Source organism: Scyliorhinus canicula, chromosome 6 (genome assembly GCF_902713615.1).
Source record: "Scyliorhinus canicula chromosome 6, sScyCan1.1, whole genome shotgun sequence".
In the NCBI taxonomy this organism is placed as follows: domain Eukaryota; kingdom Metazoa; phylum Chordata; class Chondrichthyes; order Carcharhiniformes; family Scyliorhinidae; genus Scyliorhinus; species Scyliorhinus canicula.
Genome location: NC_052151.1, coordinates 30320441 through 30339896, shown reverse-complemented (window position 1 = coordinate 30339896; position 19456 = coordinate 30320441). Strand labels below are relative to the sequence as shown.

The 19456-nt window shown below is 48.8% G+C and overlaps 1 protein-coding gene across 1 annotated transcript in view; it reads right to left on the bottom strand.

Moving 5' to 3' along the window:
* Nucleotides 1-19456, bottom strand: part of anapc1 (anaphase promoting complex subunit 1) — a 309365-nt gene that overhangs the window by 225386 nt on the left and 64523 nt on the right. The window contains exons 20-21 of the mRNA XM_038799110.1: nt 18067-18158; nt 9643-9791 (exon numbers count right to left, since the gene is read on the bottom strand). Of these exons, the coding sequence (XP_038655038.1) occupies nt 9643-9791; nt 18067-18158 (241 nt within the window). The remainder of the gene's footprint in view (nt 1-9642; nt 9792-18066; nt 18159-19456) is intronic.

The window sequence follows — 19456 nt, the reverse complement described above, 5'->3', positions numbered from 1 at the left end:
TTCGATCCCCATCATTGAGGTGGAGATATTTGTGTCGCCTCCTCGCCCCTTTATTTGTTCAATTGTCCACCACCATTCCCGACTGGATGTGGTATACTGCAGAGCTTAGAATGATCCACTGGTCGTGGGATCGCTTAGCTTCAGCTATCGCCTGGTTCTTTCACTGTTTGGCAAGCAAGTAATCTTGTTTTAGAGCCCCACCAAGTTGACATCTAATTTTCCGATATACCTGGTGCATGTCCTGGCAAGCCCTCCTGCAGTCTTCATTGAACAAGGGTTGATATTAATGGTGGAGTGGGGGATATGCTGGGCCATGAGGTTACAGACTATGTTGCATACAATTCTGCTGTTGATGATGGCCCACAGGATCTCATGGATGTCCAGTTTTGTGAGATATGTTGAAAATTGATCAATGTTTATATTGGGGGCTTCAGGGATGGTAATACTATTCAATGTCATGAAATGAAAATGAGAATTGCTTATTGTCACGAGTAGGCTTCAATGAAGCTACAGTGAAAAGCCCCTAGTCGCCACATTCCGGCGCCTGTTCGGGAAGGCTGGTACAGGAATCGAACTGTGCTGCTGGCCTACCTTGGACTGTTTTAAAAGCCAGCGATTTAGCCCAGTGTGCTAAACCATGGGGAGATGGATGGGTTCTCTCTTGTTGGAAATGATCATTGTCTAGCACTTGTGTGGCACAATTACTAATTGTCACTTATCAGCCCAGGCCTGGATATTGTCCAGGTCTTGCCCATTGGGCATAGAATGCTTCAGTAGCTGAAGAGTCATAAATGGTGCTGAAGATTGTGCAATCATCCACACATCTAACATTATGATGGAGGGAAAGTGGTTGATGAACCAGTTGAAAGTGATTGTGCCCAGAACACTGGATAAAAGCAAATTACTGCAGATGCTGGAATCTGAAATTCTTTCTCAAATCTTTGACAAAGAGTCATCGGACTCGAAACATTAGCTCTTTTCTCTCCCTACAGATGCTGCCAGACTTGCTGAGATTTTCCAGCATTTTCCCTTTCGTGCCTAGAATACCACCCTGAGGTTGCTGATAAGGCCACTTCTATAGCGCATGGAAATGCACGGATCCCAATGTGTGTATTTACCAGTGAAAGTGACGGAACATCCCGGCATATATCTCAATTAGCATGTTAAAGGAAGGGAGCTCATTTGACTGCTGCATTTCAGAGGTGAATTTGAGCACAAGAGAGAGCCCATTAAGGTGTGTAAGGAAATTCTGGCACAGGGGGATGTGCACGTGGTGGCACAGGCACCTAGGGGGAACGGGAACAAGGGGTTGGGCACCTGGGGGAATAGACACTGAGGAAATTCACAGGGTGATTAGTTGACTTGTGTGTAGAATGATTTTGATGATTGAATGATTAGGTCTATCAAGTTGTTTGGAATGTTTGTGTTGCAATGGCCTTTATTTCAGCATTTTGGCCGACAGGACTCTGTTATGGTCAGAAAGAGAGGGAAGCTAAGGTGTGGGACTGTTGGTGGATTCGGAATTGATGCTGCATTCACTGATTCCCCCAGTCGGCTGAGCAGATCATGATTAGTCTGGCCTACCTCCTCCCTTCCTCCTCACCCGCAGATTCCCACCATCTATCTGGCAGCCAAGGCTCTGCCCTCACGCTGATACGGTTGCACAGGACATGGCAGTCCACCAGGAGTGATGACATGCCATGGGGAATACTGCAGGGCTTCATGTGTGGTCAAGGCAGCAGAAGTGTTGCTTCAGGATCCTAATGGAACTGCTTCATCACATTCATGTTGCAGAATGGCCCTCATTATGGCTTGCTGCACACGTCATGCACACCAGAGTCATGAATAAGTGGATAGGTCTCATCACCAAGTAGCCACCCTCTGGCTTATTGTGGTGCATGGTGGCTCAAATGCTGACGGTCGGGTGGACTGCTGCAGTCTGAAGGCAATCATAGAATTTTACAGAATCATAGAATTTTACAGTGCAGAAGAGGCCATTCAGCCCATCGAGTCTGCACCAGCTCTTGGAAAGAGCACCCTACCCAAGGTCAACAACTCCACCCTATCCCCATAACCCAGTAACCCCACCCAACACTAAGGGCAATTTTGGACACTAAGGGCAATTTATCATGGCCAATCCACCTAACCTGCACATCTTTGGACTGTGGGAGGAAACCAGAGCACCCGGAGGAAACCCACGCACACACGGGGAGGATGTGCAGACTCCGCACAGACAGTGACCCAAGCCGGAATCGAACCTGGGACCCTGGAGCTGTGAAGCGATTGTGCTATCCACAATGCTACCGTGCTGCCCAATCATGACTGCTGTCTGCATGCCAGGTATTCATCTGCATGATGCACTGAACATGGTCTAACCCCAGGTGCCTGCTGAGGGAGTGGAACCCCTTCCGGTTGCTGGACATCTCTGAGCTCACATGCGATGCCCGCACAATATTGCTAAGTGTGCAGTCCATGGCACCCAGCAACATGGGGAGGTTTGTTCTTCTTGACAAGCCGCGCGCTTGTCCCACCGGCGTTACTCTGACCAGAGAAATCAAACGCACTTGACTCCAAATTCAGGACCTCAGTGACCCCCCTCTACGGAACACTGGATGGCAAACAGGAGATGTTAAATATGCTCCAGCCTGGAAGACATCTGACCAAAAGAATTTTATAGGAGCATAAGGATGACACTGCCAGTTGTGAAGAACCACTGACAGTGTCGTCCTCACCCTGCTCCCAGGCTGTGGGTCGAGTTACAAAAAGCAGCAGATTTCAGTGAACAGCTCCGACGGAAATGGAGAGATTCCAAAAGACTGGTTCTCGCTGAGGTTGAGGTGAGAAAATTGTTTCCTCAAGTACCGAGAAAGAGCCTCCTACTCAGAATTCTTCTCCTATTCCCTGTTCGAGCAGCTCATCCTGCCCGGTCAAAGCTGCTCATTCCTCGCATCCTGGCGCCGACCAAGGGGAATAGAAACTACAGCATACACGCCTCAGAGCACAAATCTGAGAAAGTCAGAACCAAGGACGTACCCTTGACTTCAGCAGTATAAATTACCAAACACTGCTACCAACTCAGCAGTGCCCAGGGGAAACCAATCAGTAACTAACCCAAATGGAGTTGATCCCTTTGAATAGGTGGTGAGGGCTTCCTGCTGCTGAATGCATGTTCAGCTGTACAAGATTTGGAGAGGTTGGCAGGCTCGTTGCAACTTTCAGCTTGAAAAGAGCACCGTTGGCATCAAAGCAACGTTCTGTGCTGATCGACCTGTCAATCTGGCTGCTCCGCATGTTCCCAAACCCCTCGTACCCCTGCTAACACCTTACCCAAGATGGCACCCAGCAGGGCCTGCACCAAAATGTCTGACATGGACACCATTTTGACCAACAGGAGCTTGGCAACTGAATTTTGCAGCCAATGTGGCGGAAGTCCCTGATCCCTGGCAAACCTGCGCTGCACCATCTCCAGGGCTGTGATGGGGGAAGGGGGGAGATCCACCACAGGGGGGAGATTTGGAAAGTACATTCAAGGTCATGACAGCTGACAGTCCAAAGCAAAAGCACGCACAAAATATTATATTATTGAGCCCATTGGAGATCAATACATTTAGCTTGATACCTCCATTTACAGTTATAACATCCAGGTTAGAAACTGTTTTGTGTGATTATTAGGGAGCTATGTTGAAAAACATTGGGATGAGCCCAAACTGAAATGGTTTGTTTAGAAGAAGAGCAATCTGACTGTTCGTGATCCACTGATATACCAACTACCGCTAATGCTTTCAAGAGCTTTACCGAGGATACAAAAAGTATATCTGAGAGGCATCACGAGGACGGGAAAATAAATTATAATATGCATAAAAAGTGAGACCCTTAAGAAACAGAAAACAAAAAAGAATCTGTATTTTCAGTGGTTTTATGAAGGCAGACATCGCAAGAAACGGAGCAAATTGGACAGCATATGTGAAAAGCAGGCAGGTCAGCAATTTCAGGTAGTGTACTACCTTTCAGAATTGTTCAGAAACAACGTCACCACCATGTCATTAACCCGCTTCTTCGCTTGCCCAGTGTTGACAGAGGTGCTGCAGCTCTCCACTATTTTCAGTTTCCCATCAGTCACATGTAAAATCAGGCAGCAGCAGTTGGCTTTAAAGGGGCAATGGAGAAGGTTCCATTTCACTTATGATGTGGAGATGCCGGGGTTGGATTGGGGTGAGCAGAATAAGTCTTACAACACCAGGTTAAAGTCCAACCGGTTTGTTTCAAATCACTACCTTTCAGAACACTGCTCCTTCCTCAGGTGAATGAAGAGGTATTTTCCAGAAACATTTATATAGACAAAGTCAAAGATGCCAGACAATGCTTAGAATGCGAGCATTTACAGGTAATTAAGTCTTTACAGATCCAGAGATAGGAGTAACCCCAGGTTAAAGAGGTGTGAATTGTCTCAAGCCAAGACAGTTGGTAGGATGTTGGTAGGATTTTGCAAGCCCAGGCCAGATGGTGGGGGATGAATGTAATGCGACATGAATCCCAGGTCCTGATTGAGGCCGCACTCATGTGTGCGGAACTTGGCTATAAATTTCTGCTCGGCAATTTTGCGCTGTTGCGCGTCCTGAAGGCCGCCTTGGAGGACGCTTACCCGGAGATCAGAGGCTGAATGCCCTTGACTGCTGAAGTGTTCCCTGACTGGAAGGGAACATTCCTGCCTGGCGATTGTCGTGAGATGTCCGTTCATCCGTTATCACAGCGTCTGCATGTTCTCGATGTACCACGCTTCGGGATATCCTTTCCTGCAGCGTATGAGGTAGACAACGTTGGCCGAGTCGCATGTGTATGGACCGCGTACCTGGTGGGTGGTGTTCTCACGTGTAATGGTGGTACCCATGTCGATGATATGGCACGTCTTGCAGAGATTGCCATGGCAGGGTTGTGTGGTGTTGTGATCGCTGTTCTGAAGGCTGGGTAATTTGCTGCAAACAATGGTTTGTTTGAGGTTGCGCGGTTGTTTGAAGGCAAGTAGTGGGGGTGTGGGGATGGCCTTGGCAAGATGTTCACCTTCATCAATGACGTGTTGGAGGCTGCGAAGAAGACGTCGTAGTTTCTATGCTCCAGGAAAGTACTGGATGGCGAAGGGTACTCTGTCAGTTGTGTCCTATGTTTGTCTTCTGAGGAGGTCGGTGCGGTCTTTTGCTGTGGTGCGTTGGAACTGTCGATCGATGAGTCAAGCGCCATATCCCGTTCGTACGAGGGCATCTTTCAGCGTCGGTAGATGGGGCTGGTTTAGCTCACTTGGCTAAATCGCTGGCTTTTAAAGCAGACCAAGCAGGTCAGCAGCACGGTTCGATTCCCGTGCCAGCCTCCCCGGACAGGCGCCGGAATGTGGCGACTAGGGGCTTTTCACAGTAACTTCATTGAAGCCTACTCGTGACAATAAGCGATTTTCTTTTCATTTCATTTTTCATTTTCATTTCATTTCATTTCATGTCTGTTATGCTCCTCCTCGTCTGAGCAGATCCTGTGTATACGGAGGGTTTGTCCATAGGGGATGGGTTCTTTAATGTGTTTAGGGTATAAGCTGGAGAAGTGGAGCATTGTGAGGTTATCCGTGGGCTTGTGGTAAAGTGAAGTGCTGAGGTGACCGTCCTTGATGGAGATGAGTGCATCCAAGAATGCAACCGATTTTGGAGAGTAGTCCATGGCGAGTGTGATGGTGGGATGGAATTTATTGATGTCATTGTGTAGTCGTTTCAGTGATTCTTCGCTGTGGGTCCAAAGGAAAAAAACGTCATTGATGTATCTGGTATAAAACGTCGGTTGAAGGTCCTGTGCAGTGAAGAGGTCTTGTTCAAACTTATGCATGGAGATGTTGGCATATTGGGGTGCGAATTTGGTTGCTATGGCTGTTCCGTGCGTCTGGATGAACAACTTGTTGTCGGAGGTGAAGACGTTGTGATCCAGAATGAAGCGGATGAGTTGCAGAATTGCGCTATCTATGCGAGCGGTAAGCTCCGGTCTCTCCTGCAGGAGCTAATGTGGGGACTGCCCTTTGGGGGGGGGGGGGGGGGGGGGGGGTCGGAGCGGGAAGGGTGAGTTGGTGGGGTGGAGGGTGGGTGCTGGGGTGGGGGCACCAATACAGCTGGTGTCAGTCTGCACAACCACGATCACGGTGGGCGGTCAGTGGGGTGCACAGCAGGTTGGCGACCTTGCAGCTTGGCGGTCCTGATCCCGTGGGGGTCATCTCTTGATCTGCACCCTCCCCCTCCCCTCCAGCCCTGCCAATGATAGGACCTGCAGCCCACGGTCATGCTTCTTGCATGTCGCACCTCCGCTCTCTCCCTCATCGGCTCGGCTTCTGATTCGTGAAAACCACAAGTGAAGCACGCCGTCGGTATTCCGCCCGGCGCAGGCAGAGCATCGCTTGGCCCTGGAGAATACTGGGTCAGACCCGCTAATGACATGCGAATACTGCTTACTGCCCGTGCGGCGTACAAGCCGGTGTCAATAGCGTTCTGGCAGGCGTCCGCCACTCGCCACAATTCTGGTTCGCAGCCGATTCTCCACCCAACTGCCTTTCCCAATTCCAGCTTCCGCTGACGGAAAATCCCGCCCCATGACTTTGAAACAAAATAAAAGGTATTTGGATAGCAGAAAATCTATTCTTAACTGCTTTCAAACGGAAGTCAATTTTTAACCCAGTTAAAACCACTCTCACTCCCTGCAATAAATTTAGGAACTGTCTTGTTTTCAAGCCTTGCCATGGTCCAGTACCTTTACAATTTTGGTGTTTAAAACCTAGAACAACAAAAGATGCACTGAAATTATTTCCTTCAAACTGGCTGACAAGGTTATGCTTCATACATGTGCTGGGATTGTGTGATAGTAACTCCATGCTGATTCTGTAATGTGCCTGAAACTACTTACAGAAATACGTGCAGGCACATAACCATTTCAGAACTAATTCAATTATTATTTTTAGTCGCATCTCCAGGGACCAGACCAATTTTGAAATGTGTCTTGGGTATTAAATGGTCGCTCACTCCAAAAATGTCAAGATTTAAGATTTCACCCAAAATTGCAACTGTACCTCAGTCCCCTGAACCTCGCCCTGTACCCCAGTCCCACACACCCTGTACCCCAGTCACACACAACCTCACCTTGTACCCCAGTCACACACACACCCTGTACCCCAGTCCTTCACACACCCTGTACCCCAGTCACACACACCCTGTACCCCAGTCCCTCACACCCTGTACCCCAGTCCCACACCCTGTACCCCAGTCCCTCACACACCCTGTACCCCAGTCCCTCACACACCCTGTACCCCAGTCCCTCACACACCCTGTACCCCAGTCCCTCACACACCCTGTACCCCAGTCCCACACCCTGTACCCCAGTCCCCCACACACCCTTTACCCCAGTCCCTCACACCCTGTACCCCAGTCACACACACACCCTGTACCCCAGTCCCACACACACCCTGTACCCCAGTCCCTCACACATCCTGTACCCCAGTCCCTCACACCCTCTACCCCAGTCCCACACACCCTGTACCCCAGTCCCTCACACACCCTGTACCCCAGTCCCTCTCACACCCTGTACCCCAGTCCCACGCACCCTGTACCCCAGTCCCACACACACCCTGTACACCAGTCCCTCTCACACCCTGTACCCCAGTCCCACACACACCCTGTACACCAGTCCCTCTCACACCCTGTACCCCAGTCCCTCACACACCCTGTACCCCAGTCCCTCTCACACCCTGTACCCCAGTCCCTCTCACACCCTGTACCCCAGTCCCACACACCCTGTACCCCAGTCTCCCACACCCTGTACCCCAGTCCCTCACACACCCTGTACCCCAGTCCCTCACACCCTGTACCCCAGTCCCACACACACCCTGTACCCCAGTCCCTCACACACCCTGTACCCAAGTCCCACACACAACCTGTATCCCAGTCCCACACACCCTGTACCCCAGTCCAACACACACCCTGTCCCCCAGTCCCACACACACCCTGTACCCCAGTCCCACACACCCTGTACCCCAGTCCCACACACCCTGTACCCCAGTCCCACACACACCCTGTACCCCAGTCCCACACCCTGTACCCCAGTCCCTCACACACCCTGTACCCCAGTCCAACACACACCCTGTACCCCAGTCCCACACCCCGTACCTCAGTCCCCCACACACCCTGTACCCCAGTCCCACACACACACCCTGTACCCCAGTCCCACACAAACACCCTGTACCCCAGTCCCACACAAACCCTGTACCCCAGTCCCACACACCCTGTACCCCAGTCCCACACACCCTGTACCTCAGTCCCCCACACACACCCTGTACCCCAGTCCCACACACACCCTGTACCCCAGTCCCACACACACCCCCTGTACCCCAGTCCCACACACACCCCCTGTACCCCAGTCCCACACAGACACCCTGTACCCCAGTCCCACACACACCCTGTACCCCAGTCCCACACCCTGTACCCCAATCCCACACACCCTGTACCCCAGTCACACACAGCCTGTACCCCAGTCCCACACACCCTGTACCCCAATCCCACACACACCCTGTACCCCAGTCCCACACACACCCTGTACCCCAGTCCCACACCCTGTACCAGTCCCACACCCTGTACCAGTCCCACACCCTGTACCCCAGTCCCACACACACCCTGTACCCCAGTCCCTCACACACCCTGTACCCCAGTCCCCCTCACACACCCTATACCCCAGTCCCTCTCACACCCTGTACCCCAGTCACACACACACCCTGTACCCCAGTCCCTCACACACCCTGTACCCCAGTCCCATACCCTGTACCCCGGTCCCATACCCTGTACCACAGTCCCACACCCTGTACCCCATCCCACAAACCCTGTACCCCAATCCCCCACACACCCTGTACCCCAGTCCCACACACACCCTGTACCCCAGTCCCTCACACACCCTGTACCCCAGTCCCTCACACACCCTGTACACCAGTCCCTCACACACCCTGTACCCCAGTCCCTCACACACCCTGTACCCCAGTCCCTCACACACCCTGTACCCCAGTCCCCCACACACTCTGTTCCCCAGTCCCACGCCCTGTACCCCAGTCCCTCACACACCCTGTACCCCAGTCCCTCACACACCCTGTACCCCAGTCCCCCATACACCCTGTACCCCAATCCCACACACACCCTGTACCCCACTCCCACACACACCCTGTACCCCAGTCCCCCACACACCCTGTACCCCAGTCCCACACACACACCCTGTACCACAGTCCCACACCCTGTACCCCAATCCCACACACCCTGTACCCCAGTCCCCCCCACACCCTGTACCCCAGTCCCACACAACCTGACAAAATATGGCTGACAACAACGGGTTTTCATTTTAGAAAGGACAACGTTATTGGACGGAAAATCATACAGAGGAATATCAACAATGCATTGACCATTTTAGACAATTTGTTCGCATACTTAAGAAAAAAAAACAAGATACCGATTTGCCGAAAAGGTTGACAGTTCAACAGTACTATGTAATCAGCATGAATACCACTGCAAAGTCAACTTCTCTCAACAATCCCCCATCACTTTTCGCAAAATATTGTGCAATGAAAAAGTAGAGCAGAAGGTGGCTTACCTGCACTATTAATTTTGTTCTTTCACAGATGCCAGGCAGGTAAGGGAAAGGGGACATCATATCACCATTCAGACAAGAGCTCAGCCAGTGATAGATACTTGGAGGTTCAGCAGTGAAGAAAGGCGGCTGGTGCATGAGTCTGGTTTGTGCTGTGTTCACAAAGCAAAGTCTTAAAATGTTACATCTTCCTAAATGCTCTACAGTTTAGATAATTATTTTCCGTTTAAACCCGGCTCCTGGTGGCAATCGCAGATTTTAGTGATTTAAGTTTGTCAAAAATAAAGTAGTTTATTCATATCCGCATTGAGAACCTGATCAGTGAATAATCACTGTTACATTCAGTTGCTTCAGCTGTAGCTCCCCCATTTGTGGATAAATGGACTGCCCTGCGCATCGCCAAGTCATAGTGACGAGGAAGGTTCAAGTCAGGACCGATACTGACCTCACCCAAGGCCAAGTGAGCTGAGCGGAAATCTGCCATCGTCACCAAGAAATAGATTCGAGTTCCCACAGTGTCAATTGAAATGTCAAGATTATCAATCTCAGATGCTACAAAAGTTAGGGAGCTGTGTTGTGGTCACCTCTCTGCTATTAAACAACACTCAATGCAAGTACACTGGTGTGACGTAAGGAGAGAATCAGTGCTCTTCCAGAATCAGTCTGGTTTTGTAATCCGGTGCTGTTTCTACGGTTACATAAGCTATGACGACTCACTGTGAAGAGTTCACATATGACTACCAGCCACTCCCAACAGTAGTGAATGGCAACAAGCAACCATGGCAAAGCATCAAAATCTTCAGATCGGGAGGGGAACGGGTGAAAAGCATGATAAATAAAACAGCTGATCACTAACAGGCTCGCATACGTCACAGATGCACCATTAGGAGGTAACTCTGAATATTTTTAAGGCAGAGGTGGGTAGATTGTTGGTAAGAAAGGACAGGTTACCAGGGGTAGCAGGAAGTTAGTATCAAATCAGCCATGATCTCATTAAATGACTGAGCAGGTCGATGGGCCGAATGGCCTACGCCTGCTCCTTGTTTGTATGTACTACCAAGACAAACTATTACTTTAAATAATTCAAATACTATAACTTGTTACTTCACTGTCTATCTTTTTTCTGTCCCAAATATGTTTGCTGCCACCTGCAATATGAACATAGGAACAGAAATGGGACACGCATCCCCTCCAGCCCACTCCACCATTCAACTAACGGCAGATCTACTACCTCAATGTTATTTTTCTGCACCATCGACATACCTCTCGTTATCTTTAATATCTGGAAAACTATTGATCTCTGCCCGGATCACACTCAGTGACTGAGCCTCGAAAGCTCTCCTGCGTAGAGAATTCCAAAAATTCACCACCATCTGACTGAAGACATTCCTCCTCAACTCAAGTCTGAAATGGACTACCTCTTATTTTTACATAGAATTTACAGTGCAGAAGGAGGCGATTCGGCCCATCGAGTCTGCACCGGCTCCCGGAAAGAGCACCCTACCCAAGGTTAACACCTCCACCCTATCCCCATAACCCAGCAACCCCACCCAACACTAAGGGCAATTTTGGACACTAAGGGCAATTTATCATGGCCAATCCACCTAACCTGCACATCTTTGGACTGTGGGAGGAAACCGGAGCACCCGGAGGAAACCCACGCACACACGGGGAGGATGTGCAGACTCCGCAGAGACAGTGACCCAAGCCGGAATCGAACCTGGGACCCTGGAGCTGTGAAGCGATTGTGCTATCCACAATGCTACCGTGCTGCCCTTTATTCTGAGACTGTACTCCCCGGTTCGAGAACCCTCGAGCGAGGGGAAATATCGCCCTCCCCAATCAGCCCTGTTGAGCCGTGTAAGAATTTTATGCTTCAATTACATCGCCTCTCATTCTTCTAAACTCTATCGACTATAAGTCCAGTCTCCTCAATCTCTCCTCATGGGACAATCTCATCGGGAATCAGTCTGGTCATGTTATTTACGAGGCAGGGGTGCCCGCTGTCGCCGCTGCTGTTTGCGCTGGCAATAGAGCCATTGGCGATGGCTCTCAGGGGGTCAGCAGAGTGGCGGGGGTTTATGAGGGAATGAGGGATTCGGCTCTATGCCGATGACTTCTTGCTGCACGTTTCGGATCCGTTGGAGAGCATGGGAAGGATTATGGGCCTGCTGGGGAGGTTTGGAGAATTCTCAGGGTTTAAGCTGAATGTAGGGAAAAGCAAGGTATTCCCAGTGAATGAGCTGGGGAGGATCTTAAGAGGTGGGATACACTACACCTAACGTTGGCGGGGAGGGTCCAAGTGGCGAAAATGAATATTGTGCCGAGCTTCTTGTTGATCTTTCAAGCTCTCCCGATCTTTGTAACGAAGGCCTTTTTTCGGAAAGTGGACACAATCATTTCTGACTTTATATAGGGAAGGTGCCGAGGGTGGGGAGGATCCTGCTACAGATGCAGAGGCAACTTGTGGGGTTGACGTTGCCAAACCTCTTCATTATTAGTTCTCATTATATAGTTCTCATACATAGAACATAGAACATAGGGGCTGGTTTAGCTCACTGAGCTAAATCGCTGGCTTTTAAAGCAGACCAAGCAGGCCAGCAGCACGGTTTGATTCCCGTACCAGCCTCCCCGGACAGGCGCCGGAATGTGGCGACTAGGGGCTTTTCACAGTGACTTCATTGAAGCCTACTCGTGACAATAAGCGATTTTCATTTTCATTATTGGGCAGTGAATGTGGACAATGTGCGGCGGTGGTGGGAAGGAGAAGGGGTAGAGTGGGTTAGGATGGAGGAGGAATCTTGTAAGGGGTCTAGTTTGAGGGCTATGGTGACGGCAGCATTGCCAATGGCTCTGAGTAGGTATTCAGGGAGCCCAGTGGTGCAGTCCACAGTGAAGATATGGAATCAGTTGAAGAGGCATTTTAGGGTGGAAAGGATGTCGGTGCTAACGCCGCTCTGCGAGAATCATGAGTTTGAACCGGAGAGGGATGGATAGAGTATACAGGAGGTGGAGGGAAGTGCGGCTGGTCAAGGTGAGGGTTTGTATTTGGAGGAGGGGTTCGTCAGTCTGGAGGAGCTCAGGGAGAGGGTAGAGCTGCCGAGGGGGATTGAGTTCAGGTATCTGCAGGTTAGGGAATTTGTGCGAAAGGTCTCGAGGAGGTTCCCTAGGTTAGAACATAGAACATAGAACAGTACAGCACAGAACAGGCCCTTCGGCCCTCAATGTTGTGCCGAGCCATGATCACCCTACTCAAACCCACGTATCCACCCTATACCCGTAACCCAACAACCCCCCCCTTAACCTTACTTTTATTAGGACACTACGGGCAATTTAGCATGGCCAATCCACCTAACCCGCACATCTTTGGACTGTGGAAGGAAACCGGAGCACCCGGAGGAAACCCACGCACACAGGGGGAGGACGTGCAGACTCCACACAGACAGTGACCCAGCCGGGAATCGAACCTGGGACCCTGGAGCTGTGAAGCATTTATGCTAACCACCATGCTACCCTGCTGCCCTGTTGCCGGGATACACCCTGCCAGAGCGACTGCTGCTCCCGGATGTGGATGGGGAGGGAAGGATTGGGGATATATACAAGTGGCTGGGGGAGCAGGGAGGCGAGCAGGTGAAGATCAAGGAGAAATGGGAAGCGGAGTTGGGAGAGGAGATTAATTGGGGAGTGTGGAGTGAGGCACTGCGAAGGGTAAACGGGACCTTCTCATGTGCAAGGATGAGCCTGATACAGGTTAAGGTGGTGCACAGGGTGTATATAACTCAGGCGAGAATGAGTGTTTTTTTTCCAGGGGGTAGCAGATGAGTGTGAGAGGTATGGACAGGGGCCAGCGAATCACCCGCAAATGTTTTGGGATTGCGAAAAATTGGGAAAATTCTGGGCAGGAACGTTTGCGGTCTTAGCCAGGATAGTGGAGGAGGAGGTGGACCCGGAGCATTTAGTGGTGATATTTGGGGTTTCAGAGAAGCCAGAGCTCATGGAGAGGTGGAAGGCCGATGTCGTGGCCTTCGCCTCTCTGATTGCACGGCGGCAAATTTTGCTGGAGTGGCGGTCGGCATTGCCACCGGGGGTAGGGGCTTGGTAGGGTGACCTGGAGGACTTGCTGCAATTAGAGAAGATAAAGTATGAGTTAAGGGGCTCTTCAGAGGGGATTTGAGGAAAGATGGGGGATGTTTGCGACCATGTCTGAGGGGCTGTTCGTCGTGGGGGAAGGGGGGTGGTGACAAAGAGGAAAAATCTGTGCAGACTGTATAGTTGATTGTAGGGAAGCATGTTTCCCGGGGTGTTTGTTCAAAGTAACCTGTTTTGATACATGTTTGTAATAAAATACATTTAAAAAAAAAACATCATCTGCTGATTTAACTGAAAAATGGCACTTCCAACAGTACAGCATTCACGGAACACTGAATTCAAGTGTCAGCCTAGGTTATGTACTCAAGTCCCTGGAGTGGGGCTTGCTTTACAGTTCAATTTACCTCAGTCCCATTCCTTCCGACCAACCTGCAGTCCTGCTTTTATAAGGTTCATATAGTCATATGGCCCAGCAGGAGGCCCTTCGGCCCATTGGCTTCATGCGGCTAGCTGTGGAGTCATACCCCGTTTCTTACACTTTAAAATCCCTGATTTCATATTAATTCCCAAGCACGTGACATGATCCATTACTCTTTCGCCAACACCATTGTAGTTCGTTGACATGAGCCCCCAAAAATGGAAGCTGAACAATATTTTTCTCTCCTTGGACTAGTATGAAATCAACACATAAAAATAACAGATAAGGCCATAAGACCATAAGACACAGAAGCAGAATTAGGCCACTTGGCCCATCGAGTCTGCTCCGCCATTCAATCATGGCTGATATTTTCTCATCCCCATTCTCCTGCCTTCTCCCCATAACACCTGATCCCTTTATTCATTAAGAACTTATCTATCTCTGTTTTAAAGACACAGTGAATTGGCCTCCACAGCCTTCTGCGGCAAAGAGTTCCACAGATTCACCACCCTCTAGCTGAAAAAATTCCTCCTCATCTCTGTTTTAAAGGATCGTCCCTTTAATCAGAGATGGTGCCCTCTGGTTCTAGTTTTTCCTACAAGTGGAAACATCCTCTCCACGTCCACTCTATCCAGGCCTCGCAGTATCTTGTACGTTTCAATAAGATTCCCTCTCATCCTTCTAAACTCCAACAAGTACAGATCCAGAGTCCTCAAACGTTCCTCATACGACAAGTTCTTCATTCCTTGGATCATTCTTGTGAACCTCCTCTGGACCCTTTCCAAGGCCAGCACATCCTTCCTCAGATACAGGGCCCAAAACTGCTCACAATATTCCAAATGGGGTCAGACCAGAGCCTTATACAGTCTCAGAAGTACATCCCTGGCCTTGTATTCTAGTCCTCTTGACATGAATGCTATCATTGCATTTGCCGAATCATGAACAAGGACTCCCAAGTCCCTTTGTGCTTCTGCTTTCTGAAGCATTTCCCCATTTAGATAATAGTCTATGCCTAAATTCCTCCTTCCAAAGTGCATAACCTCACACTTTTCCACATTGTATTTCATTTGACACTTCATTGCTCACTCTCCTAGCTTGTCCAAGTCCTTCTGCAGCCCCCTTGCTTCCTCAATACTACCTGTCCCTCTACAGATCTTTGTATCATCTGCAAACTTAGCAACAGTGCTTTCAGTACCTTCTTCCAGATCATTAATGTATATTGTAAAAAGTTGTGGTTCCAGCACAGACCCCTGAGGCTCACCACTAGTCACTGACTGCCATCCTGAAAAAGACCCCTTTATCCCCACTCTCTGCCTTCTGCCAGTCAGCCAATCCTCTATCCATGCCAGGATCTTACTCTTAATACCACGAGCTCTGAACTTATTTAACAGTTTCCTATGCGGCACCTTGTCAAAGGCCTTCTGGAAATCTAAATAAATCACGTCCACTGATTCTCCTTTGTCTAACTTGCTTGTTGCCTCCTCAAAGAACTCTAACAGATTTGTAAGACACAACCTCCCTTTGACAAAGCCGTGCTGACACACTTCCAAGTGCTTTGCGATCTCATCTTTAATAACAGACTCTAAAATCTTACCAATGACCAACGTCAGGCTAAACGGCCTATAATTTCCCGTCTTCTGCCTCCCTCCCTTCTTAAACAGTGGTGTTACATTAGCCACCTTCCAGTCCTCTGGGACCCTTCCTGCCTCCAGTGATTCCTGAAAGATCACCATCAATGCCTCCACAATTTCCTCAGCTATCTCTTTTAGGACCCTGGGGTGTAGTCCATCTGGTCCAGGTGATTTATCCACCATCAGAACTTTGTTTCCCCAGAACCTTCTCCTTAGTAATGGTCACTGCACTCACCTTTGCCCCCTAATTCTCCTGGAGCTCTGGCATCCCACTGGTGTCTTCCACCGTGAAGACTGATGTAAAATAACTATTCAGTTGTCTGCCATTTCTTTGTTTCTTATTATTACTTCTCCAGCCACATTTTCTAGTGTCCAATGTCTATTTTTGCCTCTCTCTTACCTTTTATATATTGAAAAAAAATCTCTTCCTATCTTACTTTATATGACTAGCTAGTTTGCACTCGTACTTCACCTTCTCCCCCCTTATTGCTTTTTTAGTTGTCCTCTGCTCGCTTTTAAAGGCTTCCCAATTCTGGTTACCCCAAAAAATGGTTAGGTGGGGTTACTGGGTTACGGGATAGGGTGGAGGGAGGTGTGGGATTAGTTAGGTGCTCTTTCCAAGGGCCGTGCAGACTCGATGGGCCGAATGGCCTCCTTCTGCACTGTAAATTCTATGATTCTATGATAATCCTCGCCACTTTGTATGCCTTTTCCTTAGCCTATATGCTGTCCTTGACATCCCTCGTCAGCCATGGATGCCTTGTCCTCCCCTTAGCATCTTTCCTACTCCTTGGGATGAATTTCTGTTGTGCCTCCCTAATAACCCCCAAAAACTCCTGCCATTGCTGTTCCACTGTCTTCCCTGCTCGGCTCCTTCTCCAATCAACTCTGGCCAGCTCCTCCCTCATGTCTTTGTAGTTACCCTTATTTAATTGTAACACTGTTACATCTGATTCTATCATATTGTAGTCACTGCTCCCTCAGGGTTCATTCACCTTAAGTTCCCTAATCAAGTTACACATCACTAAATCCAGAATTGCCTGTTTCCTTGTAGGCTCTGTCATAAGCTGCTCCAAAAAACCATCTTATATATTCCGCAAATTCCTTTTCTTGGGATCCACTACCAACCTGATTTTCCCAGTCCACCTGCATATTGAAGTCCCCCATAATTATCGTAATATTGCCTTTTTTACATGCCTTTTCTATCTCCTGATTTATTTTCTGCCCCACTTCTTGACTACTGCAAGGGGGCCTGTACATAACTCCCACCAGGGTCTTTTTACCTTTGCGATTCTTCAACTCTACCCACAGAGATTCTATGCCTTCTGATCCTATATTGCTCCTTGCTAGCGATTTAACTTCATTATTAACAATGCAACTCCACCCCCATTGCCCATCTGCCTGTCCTTTCGATAGGACATATATCCTTGGATATTTAGATCCTGCCCCTGATCCCCTTGCAGCCACGTCTGTGTGATGCCCACAACATCGTCCCGGCCAATTTGAATGTGCGCAACAAGCTCACATGTCCGTATACTGCGCGCATTTAGGTACAACACGCTCAATCCTGCATTGGCCACCTCCCTTTTCACACTTTCCTCAGTCACTGTATCCTGTACCGTGGCCCTTTTTGATTTTTGACTATGGCTTCTCTGACTTACACTTTCCCCCTTATTGCTTTTTGTTTCTGGCCCCGTTTTACTTCCCTCCGACTTCCTACATTGGATCCCATTTTCCCTGCCACATTAGTTTAAACCCTCCCCAACAGCTCTAGCTAAACCCCCCCCACCCGGGACATTGGTTCCAGTCCTGCCCAGGTGCAGACCGTCCGGTTTGTACTGGTCCCACCTCCACCCAGAACCGGTTCCAATGCCCCAGGAATTTGAATCCCTCCCTCTTGCACCATCTCTCCAACCACGCATTCATCCTATCTACCCTGACATTCCTACTCTGACTAGCTCGAGGCATTGATAGCAATCCTGAGATTACTAACTTTGAGGTCCTACTTTTTAGTTTAACTCCTAACTCCCTGAATTCAGCTTGTAGGACCTCATCCTGTCTTTTACCTATATCGTTGGTGCCTATGTGCACCACGACAGATGTATGTAACTATGCGATGCACAGCCTTGTTTAAATATTTTTGTGACAGATTTCAATGCCTCAACATGGTAAGACCAGTTCATCCTCTACAGTGCCAGCCTGAAGAATCCTCTATAGTTGTACCATGAATTAAGTACCCAGGACAGAGATAACTGTCCACATATCAGCCGGTATGAAAAGCAGTTTTACCTTGATCAATTTTACACGTTTGTTTCAAAGCCTTCATCAAGAAAGGGTAGTCCCTCCAATAAGAATCCATGTACATGTCCAGCTTCAAATCCCTGTTAGATGAAACAACCAAATTATGGAAGAACTTTCAATGAGTTATACCAAAGAACCTATCGAATAAAGTATTTGCTTGATAAATAGCTATTTGGTAGTATAGAACTTTAGCATCGCTGAAAAAAGAGACATGTCCAAGATAATGGGGAAAGTCACACAATGCTTGATATTTAACTGTCAAGTCACCATCAATTGGTGCATTCTCCATGACAATGCCTCTACCAATCAGAGTTGAGTTGCCATTCAGTCAGCACTCTCTTCCCTTACATTAGAAAGCTGTTGTTTCCCTGACAGTGGTGTTCTTACAATTGTCCTGATGAGTTAAAGATGAAAAACTTTGACGAAAATGTCTTTTTCAGCAATACTCAAGTTCTGTACTATGAAACGACAAACAATTTAGACTTCTTGAGAAGCGAGTGCTGGTTGGCTGGCAAGTGGACTGATTTTTTGAGGCGCTGCCATGGAGAATACACAGTTAATTGTCAAGCTCTGTTCAAATTCGAGCCAAGGTACTTTAAAATCCCCAAGGCAATGCTTTTCCAAGAGCCAGCCTACCTGGTTTGAATTTAAACCAAGCTTGGCATTTAACTGGCAGTCATAATAATAATCGTTTATTGTCACGAGTAGGCTTCAACAGAGTTACTGTGAAAAGCCCCTAGTCGCCACACTCTGGCACCTGTACAGGAGGCAGACAGAAATCGAAGATTTAGTACAGGCACAGAAGCAGGACGAAAATCTCTGGGAGATTTTTAAAGGAAACTTTGTGGCCCAGTACGATAGATTCAAACACGCTTTGACCACACATGAGGGTGTGATCATTAAAGATAAATTGTATGTGGTTCCTGAACAGGACAGGAATCAAATGATTGCCTTATTCCATGACATTCATGGACACCAAGGGATCGACCCTACCACAAGACACCTTAGACAACTCTGTTGGTGGCCCAACTTACGACAAGATGTAACCCACTATATTGGGAATTGTTTAATTTGTGCGCAGAATAACCCGGAGAGGTATTCAAAGAAGGCACAACTCAGCCACACTCGCCCCGTTAATGGCCCCTGGACAAACCTCCAGATCGATTTTATAGGACCATTGCCCCCTTGCAGGAATGGCTATAAATATGTTCTGGTGGTCATAGATACCTTTACCAAATGGGTAGAGGCATTCCCTTCACACACCAACACAGCAAAGACAGCTGCAAAGATCCTGACCCACCACATCTTTACGAGATGGGGTCTCCCCAGAAGTATAGAGTCAGATCAGGGATCTCACTTTACAGGACGGGTCATGAAG